Below are 16567 nucleotides of genomic sequence, written 5' to 3' on the forward strand. Positions count from 1 at the left end.
CGGACCGGCGTGTGCGGGCAGAGCCTGAGCGGGCAACCCCCTGGGCGGGAATCCCGGAGCACGCCGCCGATGTCGCGCGCACTGCCCCTGGGGCTCGAGAGCGCTTGAAGCGCGCGCCGCGCTTACTCCTGAAAAGAGCACCTGCAGCAAAGAGCCATCGCGAGCACCGCGTTCGTCAATGAATAAGGTGAGTTTTTAATGATTTGTAGAAACCGTTGTGCGCATCGCATGCGGAATGGTCTTCGGATATGTAAACAAAGATGGTTGTACTTTGAAGTCGTTCGAAGGGTTTGTTTGTCGCCTCCAGGATTCGCCCCGGAGACCATGGCCGACAGCCCCGAAAGTGCGGAGAGGTGCTCCGGGCAGGTAGAGCAGCTGAGCTCGGTCGTACAGGTGGAACAGCGATCGTGCGGACACTGTGCCAAAGGAGATCAGGAGGAAGAAGAGGAGGAAGATGCTCGCGGGAAACCGGAGACCACGGACCTGGTGGTCCTGTGCACCGGAGGAACCTCCGCGTCTCCGACTCACTGCAGCCCTAGCTCGGACGCGAAGGCAGACCCCGAGCTGCCCTACCCGACACTCGCCCCCGTGGCTTTCTTCTGCCTCAAGCAGACCACCCGCCCGAGGAGCTGGTGCCTCCGGATGGTTTGTAACCCATATCCTTTTTGTGAAACGCCGCATGAGGTAAATTCGCCCGGATCTTGGGAAAATATAATCGTGATTTATCTGATGCAGGTACGTCTTCCATGTGAAATTTTGCCATTCCTCGGCTTCAAAGGACATTACCTCCCAACCCCATCCTCCCCCACAAATAATATCGCCTCAGATATAAAACGATACACATTCGAAGACGCAATATGCCCGGCCACGAGTGACGTCAATATACAGACACGTCATACCGCCCGAAAGTGCGTCATGCCACCCGAAAACATTTTCCAAACCGACTTCACAGATTGGCCAAATGGCATCGTTATGGTAATGCAAATTAAAATGAGAGGCAATTAGCGGGCAACGAGACGGCGCAGTTATTTACGGTATTTTGAGATTAAAATCGAACAATATTACAGAAAGCGTGTTTTCATTTCACCATGGTAACTCCATTATATCGAACAGCTGCTACCTGCCAGATTTATTTATTTACACATATTGTAGGGAAAATTTTATCTGCCAAGGTTTGGTCTCACAGCAGTTCGATTTTGATTATAGTTATAACTATCAGTCTGTAAGCAATGCAGTTTGTGATAACTGGATTGAAGTGAGGAAAAATGAAATTATCAATGAAGATGAAGAACGAGATCTGATCACGTAATAATGGTTACGGTTACTCCGGTATTGTGCTGTGGATGGCACAAGGTCACACCCTCATCCCACCTAGAGGTGCTAATTATGGTTAGAAGACACACACACACACACACACACACACACAAACACACACACCCCGTCCTCGAGCAACACCCACGGCTCTTTCTCTCATCTTGAATCACGCACACACATATGCACAAAAACACACAAAGGCACACGCAAACACACATACACACATACACACACACATGCACAAGCATACAAACAAACACACACACACACACACACACAAACACACATATACACACACCCCGTCCTCGAGCAACACCCACGGCTCTCTCTCATCTTGAATCACACACACAAACACACACACACACACACACACACGAAATCACACACCCAGTAAATCACACACACACACACACACACACACACACAAACACACACACACACACACATACACACACAAACGCACACACACACATACACACACACGCATACACATACACACACAAACACAGAAAGGCACACACACACACACACACACACACACACACACACACACTAAATCACACACACACTAAATCACACACAATCACACACATGCACAAACACATATACACAAACACTCACATATACAAACACACACATACACAAACACACACAAACACAAACACACACATAAAATCACACACATATACACAATCACACATTACAATCACACATACACAAACACACACATACAATCACACACATATACACAAACACACACATACACAATAGCACACACATACACAATAACACACACATATACACAAACACACACACACACACAATACCACACACATACACATACAATCACACACATACTCAAACACACACATACACAAACACACACACACATACAATCACACACATATACACAAACACACACATGCACAATAACACACACATGCACAATAACACACACATACACAATACCACACACATACACATACAATCACACACATATACGCAAACACACACATACACAATAACACACACATACACAATAACAAACACATACACAATAACACACACATACACAATAACACACACACACATACAATCACACACATATACACAAACACACACATACACAATAACACACACATACACAATAACACACACACACACACACACGTACATACAATCACACACACATAAGCAATAACACACAAATACACACAAACACACACACACAAATACACACACAAACACACACACACACAAACACACACACGATAACACATACACAAACACACCTGGGCATCTCTTGCTCCCCTAATGATGTCAACCTGTTTGAACGACGCACAGTTGAAGGCGTTGTGCCCTCTCAATGTCTAACAACACCCACGACTCTCTCTCTCTCTCCCTCTCTCTCATCTTGAACTCTCTTTTCTTTTCTTTTTCACACACTCTCAAACCTGGTATTCCATGGCCATCGACAAGGCACCCCATGAACAAGGTCTTCAATTCGGTTTTCATGACTCGTCTGATCACGGGTTTATAAAAGGTCATTTCAAACAACTTCAAAGAAGGCCTCCTGCTAAAAAAAGGACTTTTTAATCCCTGAACCGCCCACGCCATTTTTATTCTACAAACACCTTTTCTCCATGTTTTTTTTTTTTTTTTTTTTTAAAGATCGAGGCTCATGGACGGGCACTGTGACGGAGCGCATAAACTGACAATGGGGCATCGAGTGGGACCACAGCACGACACGATAAGGCAATTATAGAGGAGGAAAAGTGGATGGGAGCAAGCACAACAACCTGCAAGTAAGACACTAAAGATTGGTAGGGTTAACGGTGCTAGAAAAGATTGTGGATAAAGACGAGGGATGAAATGGCATCGCGGTGATGGATGCCACTTGCTTGAAGCCCTAGAGGTAAATGTGGGACAGATCGGCCTCTGGAAGACAGTTTCACATACAAGAGAAGCGAATAACAGAGGGATCGACATGTGCAATCAGACTGGAATTTTGGGAGTTTAACTAAGACAGGGTTACTTAAAGTTTATTGACCCAGGTATTTCATGTCAATTTTAAATACAGTTGGTCGATCGTTATTCCGAGACATGCAAACAATCTACAATATTATCTGAAGTCTATATCTCCGAACATTGATGGACAGTGGGAATTGGTACTCCTGCATGATTTATGAGATATTTCCTTATTACATCTTTGATAATTAGGCAATCAGCACGTATCTTTTTCTTGTTTTAGTATTCAGGGTACTAACTACGCTCCTCGCCAGGTAGACTAGAGGCCTGCCACTCAGGCAAGTTTAGTGTGATGTGACACTTGTTTATTACTCGGCATTTTTTTTTTTTTTAATTAGAACGCACAAAATGGCATTGGGACTGCAGATCGGAATTCCCTCCCAGAGGAGTTAGTCTCTGATGACTCTTGAGATTTTTGTTTTTCCTTTTGCACTCGCAAGTACATTTTAAATGAAGTCACGGAGTGTGCTTCGAAAACTTTCAACAAGTTGCCTTCACGTGTACTAGCAACGGACAGACATGTGTGTGCAATGTAAGATGGAGGATGGAGGGATAGTCATGTAAGATGGAGGTGTAGTCATGAGAGCGTGTAGGTAGGCCTCCTGTTGAAGCCCACTGCCCACGTGCATATAGTGCTGTGTAGTTTGAGTACATTCTATCTTAATATTGGACGTGCTAACAGACAATCTTGCTTCTAGTTAATATTTTTCGCATTTTGTACTCCTGCAAGTTTACCCAAGCCATCATTTTGTCAAGTGGAGTTGCATTTCATAGACCATGGTGATGTAAGCACCTCTTGTAAGATGTAAGAACCTTGTAAGAACCTCTTGTAAGATGTAAGAACCTTGTAAGACCCTAATGGTGATGTAAGAACCTCTTGTAAGATGTAAGAACCTTGTAAGAACCTCACGGTGATGTAAGAACCTCTTGTAAGATGTAACAACCTTGTAAGAACCTCACGGTGATGTAAGAACCTCTTGTAAGATGTAACAACCTTGTAAGAACCTCTTGGTGATGTAATAACCTCTTGTAAGATGTAAGAACCTTGTAAGAACCTCTTGGTGATGTAATAACCTCTTGTAAGATGTAAGAACCTTGTAAGACCCTAATGGTGATGTAAGAGCCTCTTGTAAGATGTAAGAACCTTGTAAAAATCTAATGGTGATGTAAGAACCTCTTGTAAGATGTAAGAACCTTGTAAGAACCTCTTGGTGATGTAAGCACCTCTTGTAAGATGTAAGAACCTTGTAAGAACCTCATGGTGATGTAATAACCTCTTGTAAGATGTAAGAACCATGTAAGACCCTAATGGTGATGTAAGAACCTCTTGTAAGATGTAAGAACCTTGTAAAAATCTCATGGTGATGTAAGAACCTCTTGTAAGATGTAAGAACCTTGTAAGAACCTCACGGTGATGTAAGAACCTCTTGTAAGATGTAAGAACCTTGTAAGAACCTCACAGTGATGTAAGAACCTCTTGGTGATGTAATAACCTCTTGGTGATGTAATAACCTCTTGGTGATGTAATAACCTCTTGTAAGATGTGAGAACCTTATGGTGATGTAAGAACCTCTTGAAAGATGTAAGAACCTTGTAAGAACCTCTTGGTGATGTAAGAACCTCTTGTAAGATGTAAGAACCTTGTAAGAACCTCTTGGTGATGTAATAACCTCTTGGTGATGTAATAACCTCTTGGTGATGTAACAACCTCTTGCTGATGCAATAACCTCTTGGTGATGTAATAACCTCTTGTAAGATGTAACAACCTTGTAAGAACCTCTTGGTGATGTAATAACCTCTTGGTGATGTAAGAACCTCTTGGTGATGTAAGAACCTCTTGGTGATGTAATAACCTCTTGTAAGATGTGAGAACCTTATGGTGATGTAAGAACCTCTTGAAAGATGTAAGAACGTTGTAAGAACCTCTTGGTGATGTAAGAACCTCTTGTAAGATGTAAGAATCTTGTAAGAACCTCTTGGTGATGTAATAACCTCTTGGTGATGTAATGACCTCTTGCTGATGCAATAACCTCTTGGTGATGTAATAACCTCTTGTAAGATGTAACAACCTTGTAAGAACCTCTTGGTGATGTAATAACCTCTTGGTGATGTAATAACCTCTTGTAAGATGTAAGAACCTTGCAAGAACCTCTTGGTGATGTAAGAACCTCTTGGTGATGTAAGAACCTCTTGGTGATGTAATAACCTCTTGTAAGATGTGAGAACGTTATGGTGATGCAAGAACCTTTTGAAAGATGTAAGAACCTTGTAAGAACCTCATGGGGATGTAAGAACCTCTTGTAAGATGTAAGAACCTTGTAAGAACCTCATGGTGATATAAGAACCTTGTAAGATGTAAGAAACTTGTAAGAACCTCATGGTGATGTAAGAACCTTGTAAGAATCTCAGGGTGATGTAAGAACCTCTTGTAAGATGTAAGAACCTCATAAGAACCTCATGGTGATGTAAGAACCTTGTAAGATGTAAGAACCTTGTAAGAACTTCATGGTGATGTAAGAACTGTAAGAACCTTGTAAGATGTAAGAACCTTGTAAGAACCTCATGGTGATGTAAGAACCTCTTTTAAGATGTAAGAACCTTGTAAGAACCTCATGGTAATGTAAGAATCTTGTAAGATGTAAGAACCTCATGGTGATGTAATAACCTCTTGGTGATGTAAGAACCTTGTAAGAACCTCTTGTAAGATGTAAGAACCTTGTAAGAACCTTATGGTGATGTAAGAACCTCTTGTAAGATGTAAGAACCTCATGGTGATGTAAGAACCTCATGGTGATGTAAGAACCTCTTGTAAGTAAGAACCTCATGGTGATGTAAGAACCTCTTGTAAGATGTAAGAACCTTGTAAGAACCTCTTGTAAGATGTAAGAACCTTGTAAGAACCTCATGGTGATGTAACAACCTAAGAAGGTGTTCTTTTCTATTGATGACGTTGAATGTCGAGCTGTTTGCCTCATGCTAAAACACCCGATTCGTTGAGCCGAAAAGACTTGTGTCGCCAAAAACCTACAGTGCTTAAAGCTACCTTGTTTTGTGGACATCTCACATCCCCCTTGGCCCCTGCAGAGAATTTAATGAATTGTCCGCTCAACCGTACCCGGCAGTGGTGTGAAGAATTCCCACCATACCCGTGGAAACCAAAAAACGAGGTTTCAAAATTTTTTGTCAAAAAACTTTTGACGTGTTGTAAAGTTCCTCGCCGAACGTAGTGATAGTGCAGGTCGCGGGCCTCCTGTACATACGACGTGCTACGGGATTCGGTGTAAGTGCGGATCAATCAACATCCAGTGGGAAATATGTTCAAAGGTAAGTCCACCCAGCTGAGATTACATCATAACAATGGTGTCACAATATGAATTTATCCTCAAAGTGCCAATTAATTTAATGTGACTTTCCCCTTGGTGTATAAATCATTTCTCTTACTCGACACAGAGTTATGACTCCGCCATATTGGATTGGCAGAGTGTGCTCATTGTAATTGCATGCATTTCATTAAAGCAATGTATACTCACAGAAAGTACTTTCATTTTCTGCTACAAGCAATCTTCCGATTGCAGTCAATTGCCCGAAGCTGAATAATCCAACTGAAAGGGATGTAAAAGAGATCGAAAGGAGACATTTTTCTGGCCTCAGCACGACCACTGTAAGCTTACATCTGTTGTTGAAAAAGTCTGTCTCGATTTCGTCAGGTTCACCATGTTTTTTCGTTCAAATTTTTGGAGATTAGCAAAACTATACATTTTTAGAATATTCAGAGCATGAGGAATCCAAAAATTAATGTTGGCATTTGCGTAGACACCTGTATGGCCGCCATTTTGGATTTTCAAAATGGTCGCCATAAAATACATAATTTGCGCTATCTCGGCTTCTAGTCAACCTAGAATCTTATTTAAATATGCTAATCCTATGTTTTGTGGGTCACGAAAACCATTGGTGGGATCATTAGACTTCTAATCCTAACACTTGCTTCACTTTTAGGACTTTCCAGATGACAATCAGGACAGTGATGAAGATCTGTAAAAGCATATTCCTGAACGGTATAGACCTGGTAGATCCTGTGTATAGGACTTATAGTTCAATCTGATACTAACAAGGCTGCTTTCTTGCTTTATAAACCCATACCTATAACTTCAAAGGACTTGCAATATCATGTATTATGTAATACAGTTATATCACAAATATAAAGACAATGGTTTTCAATTACCTTTGTTTGTTGCTTTTCTATAATCCTGAGCACTATTTTGAGGCCTTTATTGGATTCCTTCACCCAGAAAACATAGGATTATCATATTTAATTGAGTTTCTAGGTTGACTAGAAGCCGAGATAGCGCAAAATATGTATTTTATGGTGGCCATTTTGAAAATCCAAAATGGCGGCCATGCAGGTGTCTGTGCAAATACCAACATTGATTTTCAGATTCTCCATGCTCTGATGATTCCAAAAATGTATAGGTTTGCTAATCTTCCAAAATTTTGAACAAAATTATATTTGTTAACATAGTGAACCTGAGTATTCGGTTGGTTGCTGCGTTGCAGATGTCACATCTGTTATTTCTAGCGATGGGGAATACTGAGGTTTATGTTGGTATTTGCAGTAAACTTACGAGTTTGTAATCTTTAAGCAACCCTGTTTTTTTGTTGGGCTTGCGAAGCAGCAGACGTTTTGAAGCCGTGGACTCGATACGCTGAGTTCTGTCATTTTTTAAAATTGAATTGTCCTCTTTGGTGCGCGCTTGGCAGCAAGACGCTTCAGGGAGACCAAAACTTCTGTAAGCTGGATACATTTTCATGCCCTGGTTGCTGGGCCCAAAGCAGATTTGCATGAACCGAGGCAAAAGCGTAAATGGTTGGGCGGGTGACTTGCTGAGGAGATCAAAGCAAGTTTGCCTTTAGCCAGGCTGATCATTTATTCAAGGCCTTAGCAGGTTCCATGGACACAGTGTTCAAAGCAAATAACCTTGAAGGTATCAGGGCAGTAACCACATCAAATTGCCTTGACCCCAAGGCTTTTATACAAAGAAATACGAATTAAATATATTGAGTAGAACCACCTTTAGAGGCCATTTTTCCCCGCAGAGCGGGGGTTGGCCTTATTTGGGCACCGTGGTCCCCTTTTTGAAGCAATGTTTTACGGCCGGATGCCCTTCCTGCCACCAACCCTGTTAGTCGCCTCTTGCGACACACAGGGAATTACCAGTGAACTGGTACTCAATTTGCCGACCGAAGGATGAAAGGCTGAGTCAACCCTCCTGGCGTTAATTCACCGATCAATCGGGATTTGAACCCAGGCTCCTAGGATCCCAAGCCGGCACCCTAACCGCTAAATATATTGAGAAGGAGAAAGGCTATTTGAAGGAAATCTCAGTGCTCTGCATCGATTTAACCCGTTACCTCGCCTTGCTGCGCTTTCGTTTCCACCGCTTGCCATTGTTGTGCTCTTTTGCTGCCAGAATTTTTTTTTTTTGCTAAAATCCAGTAACAGTGATAACATTTATTATCCAAGGCAGTAATGGACACCGCCTGTTGTGATTTACTTAATAAGCTTCGACAAGAGGACTTTTGCCATTTGCTTATTTGTAATGATTCAATAAGCAATGGCTCTGCTCCTTGATTTTAATAGCTTGGGTCTCCAAGGAGTGTCTCCTGTCCCGGGCAGTTTGTAAAGCGGCGCACGCAGTCATATGATGGGGGATTATTGAAGAGATATTATTTGTTTCGTTCAACGAATGAATTTAAGAATCAAGAGGTCGAGCAACACTTTCGGTCGACGTCGGTGGACCGTTTAAAATGGGATTTTTCGGCATGACCTTGGACATCATGATCGCGTGATCAAATCCTGTTGATGATGTCCTTCTGCACTAAAGCCAGGCTGCAGCATTCATGAATGTACCACATTGATCAGCACAATTCCAGGCGCGTCCTCTAATGGAAATTGGGAGAATGTAATGGAAATTCCTTGTCGTGAAAGAGTAATTAATTTATGTCGATAAAGCAAAACTCAAGGATTTTCTGGCTGTCAGTAAAATTAAAATACATTTGTGTCTGTATTTATATTTGAGAGTATTGATGTAGAAGTATATCATTTTGCTTTATACATTTTATACATGTAACCTGTTTCAAGTAAGGAGAGGGTCATGCGGAAATGTTGACTCCTTAAATGAACCATATATGAATGAATGAATGAATAAATGAACCTTAAACCTTAAATGAACCTTAAATGAACCATATGGCACTATAATGTCTTAAAAGGTAGAAGTGGCACTTTATTCTCTTTATAATAATTGTTTGCATGTTTATTGGAAGCATCACCAATCATCTGGCCTGGGAAGCACCAATCTGAGAGTTTTTCTCTAAGATTGGTGAGTCCAAAGAAGAATCAACAGGACGTTGACTGAGGTATGCTAACAGCAAGGGGAGCCAAAGTTAGCTGATATTTCAGGCGTTACCCTTCGTCGGAGCAAACGAGGAAGGGTTAACTCCAACAAAGGGTTAATGTCCGAAACTAAACGGTTAATGGCCAGTGCTACCTGCTGCATGGTCGGGTTGTCGGTGAGGAAACCGACACCCCTCACTAGCTTTGCTAGTGGGGAGGGTGACTGTGACACCCTGCCAGGACCAAAAACAACACCTGCCAAAGGGCAGATGAGCTCTTGTAGGGAGCCAACGACCATCCGGTAAAGAGATGGTGTCTCCACAAAAAACACCCATCCGGTTTGGACCGATTCAAGTCATACCAAAGACTTTAAAAGCGGTACGTGCTGCTTCCTTGCTTGAAAAGGAAAGAGCACGGACAATTACCATCGATTGGCATCCATGGGGAGGAGGAAATTCCTCTTGAGGAAATGCCCTGCTGAGTACGGTGAGAAAAACAGCGCCATTGTTATGACGTCGCTGGTACCCAGAGTTTCCCGGGAAGTCACCATAGTGACAGCACTTCACCCAAGATCAGTGGCTGTTTTTAGTGTTTGTCTTGTTGGTTGTTATCTCCATTTTTAGGTTTCATAAGGTGGAACGGAGCCCTCCCAGGTCTCAAAGTATCCACCTTCGTGTGTGTGTGTGTGTGTGTGTGTGTGTGTGTGTGTGTGTGTGAGCTCTATTACGATCCTTATCCCATGTATAAATAAATAAATAAATATATATATATATATATATATATATATATATATATATATATATATATATATATATATATATATATATATACATATATATATATATATATATATATATATATATATATATATATATATATATATATATATATAGTCAGTGTATTGCTTCCCACGGCAGTGAGCATGCTTCAATCGACATTCTGGTGATTTCATCCATTAAGTCCAAACAAGGTAAATCACGACATCACTTGTGAACACACCACCTCTGCACGCTACCTCCACTAAAATAATGACATCACATCTGTAATTAAAGATTTCCTTTTGTATTCCTGTAGGTCAAAGAAAGGCAGAATATGTGAGATTTAAGTGACGGTTAAATCGCATCAAAAATGGGAAAGAAAATTCAGAACATGGTCACTTGTCTTAAAATTAATTGAATGAAAGTTGTTGCAAAATAAATATCCACAAATATGGAAATTACCTTTTGAACATTGTCTATTTCTTTTAAATATTTTAAATTATTTTCTTGGACATCAGGCAAATGGATTGGTAACAGGAAGTAAACGAAGACAGTTTGATGAAGAATTTTGTAAATTATTATTTTTATCTTTATGTTTCTTTACATGCAGTGGCCTGCAAAAGTATTCACCCCCCTCCAAGGATTTCACATTTTGATGCGACTTGAGCTTATTTCATGATGTGCTGAAATCAAACTTCATATACAGTCTTCACAAACTACTCCAAAGTGATCAAGCTAAATAAAAAATGCAGATAAAATGTGAATAAGTTCGATTAACAGGGAAAATCAGATGATTTTCAGTTGCATAAGCATAATTACATAATCATAAAGTTACCTAATCCAAGGGGGGGGGGGGGGTGGGGGGTTCACCGGGTCCACATTGTCCGTTATGACGATCTGATGATCCATAATGGTGACTTTAGGTTTCGTGCTCGGGTTCTTTTCGCCACATTTTGTGCATGTTCGTTCAATGTTTTCGATGATCTGCATTGGAAACTTTTTATGTATTCACATCGTTGTTGTGAAGGTCTGTCCCAAATATTTCGAAATCCTCAGCATTTATTTAGTATCAGGTAGTGACAGGCCTGAGGCCTTTTCGTTGAGTATCCAGATTTTCCTGTGGGGAAAGTAAGTTTCTGGTAGGACACGACTATAGCTCCGGATAAGTTAACCGGGTTTCTCCTCGACTCATTTGCAATTCCTATTGTTTTGTGCACTGAGGTGTGACCCTCTTGCAGATATTTTCTTTGTTAAATACAAGTAATCACAACATCAATGGATCTATCATTTACAAATCGTCTTTCACAAATAAAAGCAGAGTCTGTTGAATAGTTTAACTACAAACAAAAGTTGTTTCCTCAAAGTAAAAGTGATACTGCATTTTCAGGTTGTACGCAACCTTCAGAGTCCCAGCTATCATCTTTTCCGGCCCTATAAACTGAGTCTCCCCCAGTACCATCGTGTGACTCCACACCTGGTGCCTCTCCTCCAATTATACTTCTGCCTGTGCTGGATCAGGCCAATGACTTGGGACCTGCTCACAGAACTACAGACCCGCTTCACCGAGCACACAAGACGGCCACACAGGCCATGCATTTCATCGCTTCTGTGATCTGCTCGTTTGGAACAGTAGACACAGAGTCATCAGTGAAGTGATGGATTTCTACCAAGATGGCCTTCCATTATCAATAACAGTTGATACATAGGTGCACAGCTAGCAGATAATGTGGAAAGTAAGTCAGCATCCGAGGACCCAAACACAGCAGCATTCTCAAGAGGTCTCCGAGGACCCAAACACTTAAACTCTCTTCTGCACGATGCCTGTAACATCATGTGAGTGTGAGCAGTCCATGAGCGGACTGAGACGTCTTAAGACTTGCATGCAGACAACAATGCGTGAAGATCGGATAATTGGACTGCCACTAATGCATATTCACTATGGTGTGGACCTAGATATGATTGGCATCATTTGATGACTTTACAAGGCGAAATCCATGGACAATGGAGCTTCTGGACATCCTTAAGTAGATAGAGCAAGTGGACGACAAGAGCTAACGAGGTACAAATAGTAAACCGTCACTTCACTCAGTAGGCTGGCCAGTAAAGCTTACATTCATCACTATTCAGGATAATATAATCTCTCTTTCCGCTAAATATTGTCAAGTGAAAAATAAATGATGAATGCATTGATTTGAATAAGGCTTGGTGATAGATTTTGCAATCTGTGAATATCTTAACATCAAGTGAACCCCCCTAAAATTCTTCTGGATCCGCCCCTGATAAGCATTCATACCTTTTCCCAAATAAACCCTGAATAATTTCAGGAGTAAATTCTTTGTTTGAAAGGTTACAAAACAAGTTTAATAGGTTTTACCCGCATGTAATCAGTGGATTAACTTAAAAATCAAGCTCCCCCACTTATATAAGGAGTTTGAAGTTGAAACTCACTTGGTCAACCAACAAGGCAAACATGAAGACCAAGGAAATTTCCAAAGAAGACAGACATAAAATGGTGGAGAAGCCCCGTTCAGGAGAGGGTTATAAGGAGATTTAAAAGTCACTTATTATCTCTTTAAGTTCGGTGAAATCGATCATTAAGAAGTAGAAAATGTATCACAGCACCCAGACTATACCCAGATCAGGTCGCCCATCCAAACTCAGCAGCCGGGCAACGAGGAAACTGGTTTGGGATGTCAGTTTAAATCCAACAATGACTTTGAAAGATCTGCAAGGCTCTATGTCTGAGATGGAGATCAGTGTTCACCAATCACCAATATACCATTCCCTTCACAAAGCTGGCCTCTATGGACAGGTGGCAAGAAAGAAGCCATTACTGAAAAAGACTCATAAAAGCTCGAATGGAGGTTGTGAAAAAGCATCTTGATGATACCACAGGCATGTGGAGAAAAGTTTTGTGGTCAACCAAGACAAAAATTGAACTTTTTCGTCTACAGTCACATGAAAAATTAAGTACACCCCATGTAAAGTTTTGACTTTTTCAACATATTTCAACATACAGCTATTTGATCTTCATTTCAACAATATTGATAGATAAAGGTGATATAATATAACAAATATCATGAAACATTTACATTTTGTAGTCCATTGTATAATTTAAATAAACATAAATGCAAATTTCGAATGTGGAAAAAGTAAGTACACCTTTGGCTCTAATAGGTGGTATTGCCCCCTTTGGCAGAAACAACCTCAAGTAGGCATTTCTTATAACTGTCTACCAGTCTCTGACATCGACTGGGAGAAATTTTTGCCCACTCCTCCATGCAGAATTCTTTCAGCTGTGCGATGTTTGAGGGGTTTCTTGCATGCACAGCTCGTTTCAAATCCCCCCACAACATCTCGATGGGATTTAGATCTGGGCTTTGACTTGGCCATTCCAGAACCCTCCATTTCTTTCTTTTCAGCCATTCCTGGTGGATTTACTGGTATGTTTAGGGTCATTGTCATGTTGCAAGGTCCACTTTTGGTTGAGCTTCAACTTTCCGACAGATGGCCTCACATTATCCTCAAGCACCCTCTGGTACAATGAATAATTCATCGTGGATTCTATGATGGTGAGATGCCCAGGCCCTGATGCAGCAAAGCTGCCCCAAACCATAATATTTCCACCACCATGCTTTACAGTTGGTATCAGGCTCTTGTGGTCAAATGCTGTTTTTGGTTTTCGCCAAACATGTCTTCTGGTACTGTGGCCAAATAGCTCTACCTTTGACTCATCTGTCCAGAGCACATTGTTCCAGAAGTGCTGGTCTTTGCCGAAGTGTTCATTGGCAAACTTTAGTCTTGCCCTGATGTTCTTTCTGGACAGCAAAGGTTTCCTCCTGGCACACGTCCCATGTAGATCAAATTTGTGCAGCCTCTTTCTAATGGTAGACTCGTGCACTTTGACATCAACAGTGGCAAGAGCTTACCTGTAGGTCCCGTGATGACATTCTGGGGTTCTTAGAGACTTCTTTCAGCATCTTGCGGTCTGCTCTCGGGCTGAACTTGCTGGGGCGGCCTGGCCTGAACAAGTTGGCAGTTGTTTGGAAGCTTCTCCACTTGTAGTTGATCTTCTGCACAGTCGAATGATTGATTTCAAATTATTGTTTGGAGATCTTTTTAAATCCCTTCCCAGACTTGTAGGCATCCATAACCTTCTTTCTAAAGGCCTCAGAGAGCTCTTTTGATCTAGGCATGGTGACGCCGCACACTTCAACAACAAAGAGCAAACAAAACTAAATGTCTGAGGTTTAAATAAGACAGGTTCCTCCAAGATCCTCTCTAACGATGTTCTAATCATTTGCATCTGAGCTGGTGCACCTGATTCTAATTTTAGGTATTTGAAGTCGTGATAAATGTAGGGGTGTACTTACTTTTTCCACATGCGAAATTTGCATTTATGTTTATTTAAATTATACAATGGACTACAAAATGTAAATGTTTCATGATATTTGTTATATTATATCAACTTTATCTATCAATATTGTTGAAATGAAGATCAAATAGCTGTATGTTGAAAAATGTTGAAAAAGTCAAAACTTTACATCGGGTGTACTTACTTTTTCACGTGACTGTATATTCAAAGCGTTACGTCTGACACAAGCTTAACACTGCACATCACTTCGTCAACACCATCCCTATTGTCAAGCATGGTGGTGGTTGCATCACCATATTATGGGGCTACTTTTCATCAGCACGGCCTAGCTAGCTTGTCAAGATGGAAGGGCCAATGGATCGTGCAAAGTACAGGAGAATCTCTGATGAAAACCTGCTTGAGTCAGACATAAATCTGAAACTGGGTAAGAGATTCACATTTCAGCAGAACAGTGATTCAAAGCACAAAGCTAAAACCACACTGGAGTGGCTGATTAAAAAGAAAATAAATGTTATTGATTGGCTCAGTCAAAGTCCGGACTTGAACCAAATAGAATTACATCTATGGCGAGACTTGAAGATTGCAGTCCATCGACGATCCCCATCAAACTTGGCAGAACGACAACAATTTTCACGTGAAGGAAGGTAAATATTTAATAGGTAAAAGGGTAAAAGTAAATAGGTAAAAGGTAAATACACAACTCACAATAAGTTAGGGATATTGGCAGGTTCTTCGGTGTGGTTGATTTTGTGTATTAATTATGTTGAAAAAAGTTGTTGGTCGTAATTCTATGGTTATTAATGAGTGTGAAAAAACACAGCATTCTTGATTTCAATACCCTAACCCCTATTAAAAAAATTAACTCACTCCCACAATATCCCTAACTTATTGTGAGTAGTGTATTTCACCATCTCGCTGTGCAAACCTGGTAGAGACCTCAACTACCCAAACAGACTCATAGCAGTCATTGCTGCAAAACTGACCGAAGCTGCCGAATACTTTTGCAACCAGTGAATTTTGATTTGTACATGTTTTTTGCAGGTATTCTTGACATATAAACTCCTTCAACTATAACAGTGTCAAGGTTGATCTCTTCAGTTACTAATAAACAAGTTAATTTTGAAAAAAAATTCTACATAATTCGTAATTCATCTAAATGTGGCATTATTGGTAGGGAGTGAATACTTTTGCAGGCCACTGTAATAAAAAACCCGCATTCCTAACACCAGTTGTTGTGCTGTTTATAAGAAGACGTCTTGCAGTGATCGCGAGGACTTGACAGAAGAGTGCAGTTTAATTTGAACAATTAGCATCAGTGGCGTGCAGTAGCTCAATGATTCCAGATGTAGGGGGTGCAGGCACTTTGAATCCCCCTGCCTTTTCCCCCTCCACCCCACCACCCTCCCCCAGTTCATCCGTTCACCAACTGCATGATATCCAAGCTGCCAGTGGAGGGAACATTATTAGAGTACACTCAACCACTGTAAGACAAAGCCATCTAAATCCACAACGATAGACTGTTAATTACGTCAATTTATGCAACATGTAATCAACAATTAGTGATGTGTACAACTGTACTAGGACACATTAAGTTAATGGAATCGTGACTACCAGAGAGGAGATCCCCCAGCAAGGGCAAGCTCATTGTATGCACGAAATAAAATGTTTTTTTAATTTTTTTAATGTATTGCATGCACATGG

General features: G+C 41.0%; 1 protein-coding gene across 1 annotated transcript in view; it reads left to right on the forward strand.

The window, feature by feature from the left end:
- Positions 1–324: 324 nt before the first annotated feature.
- The window catches only part of LOC137433382 (voltage-dependent T-type calcium channel subunit alpha-1H-like), a gene marked incomplete at its 3' end in the record, with an annotated part of 532188 nt that continues 515945 nt past the window's right edge, over positions 325–16567 (forward strand). Inside the window, exon 1 of the mRNA XM_068125712.2 lies at positions 325–656. Within this exon, the coding sequence (XP_067981813.2) occupies positions 325–656 (332 nt within the window). The remainder of the gene's footprint in view (positions 657–16567) is intronic.

The sequence above is a fragment of the Myxine glutinosa genome, chromosome 10 (genome assembly GCF_964187855.1).
Source record: "Myxine glutinosa chromosome 10, kmMyxGlut1.1, whole genome shotgun sequence".
In the NCBI taxonomy this organism is placed as follows: Eukaryota; Metazoa; Chordata; class Myxini; order Myxiniformes; family Myxinidae; genus Myxine; species Myxine glutinosa.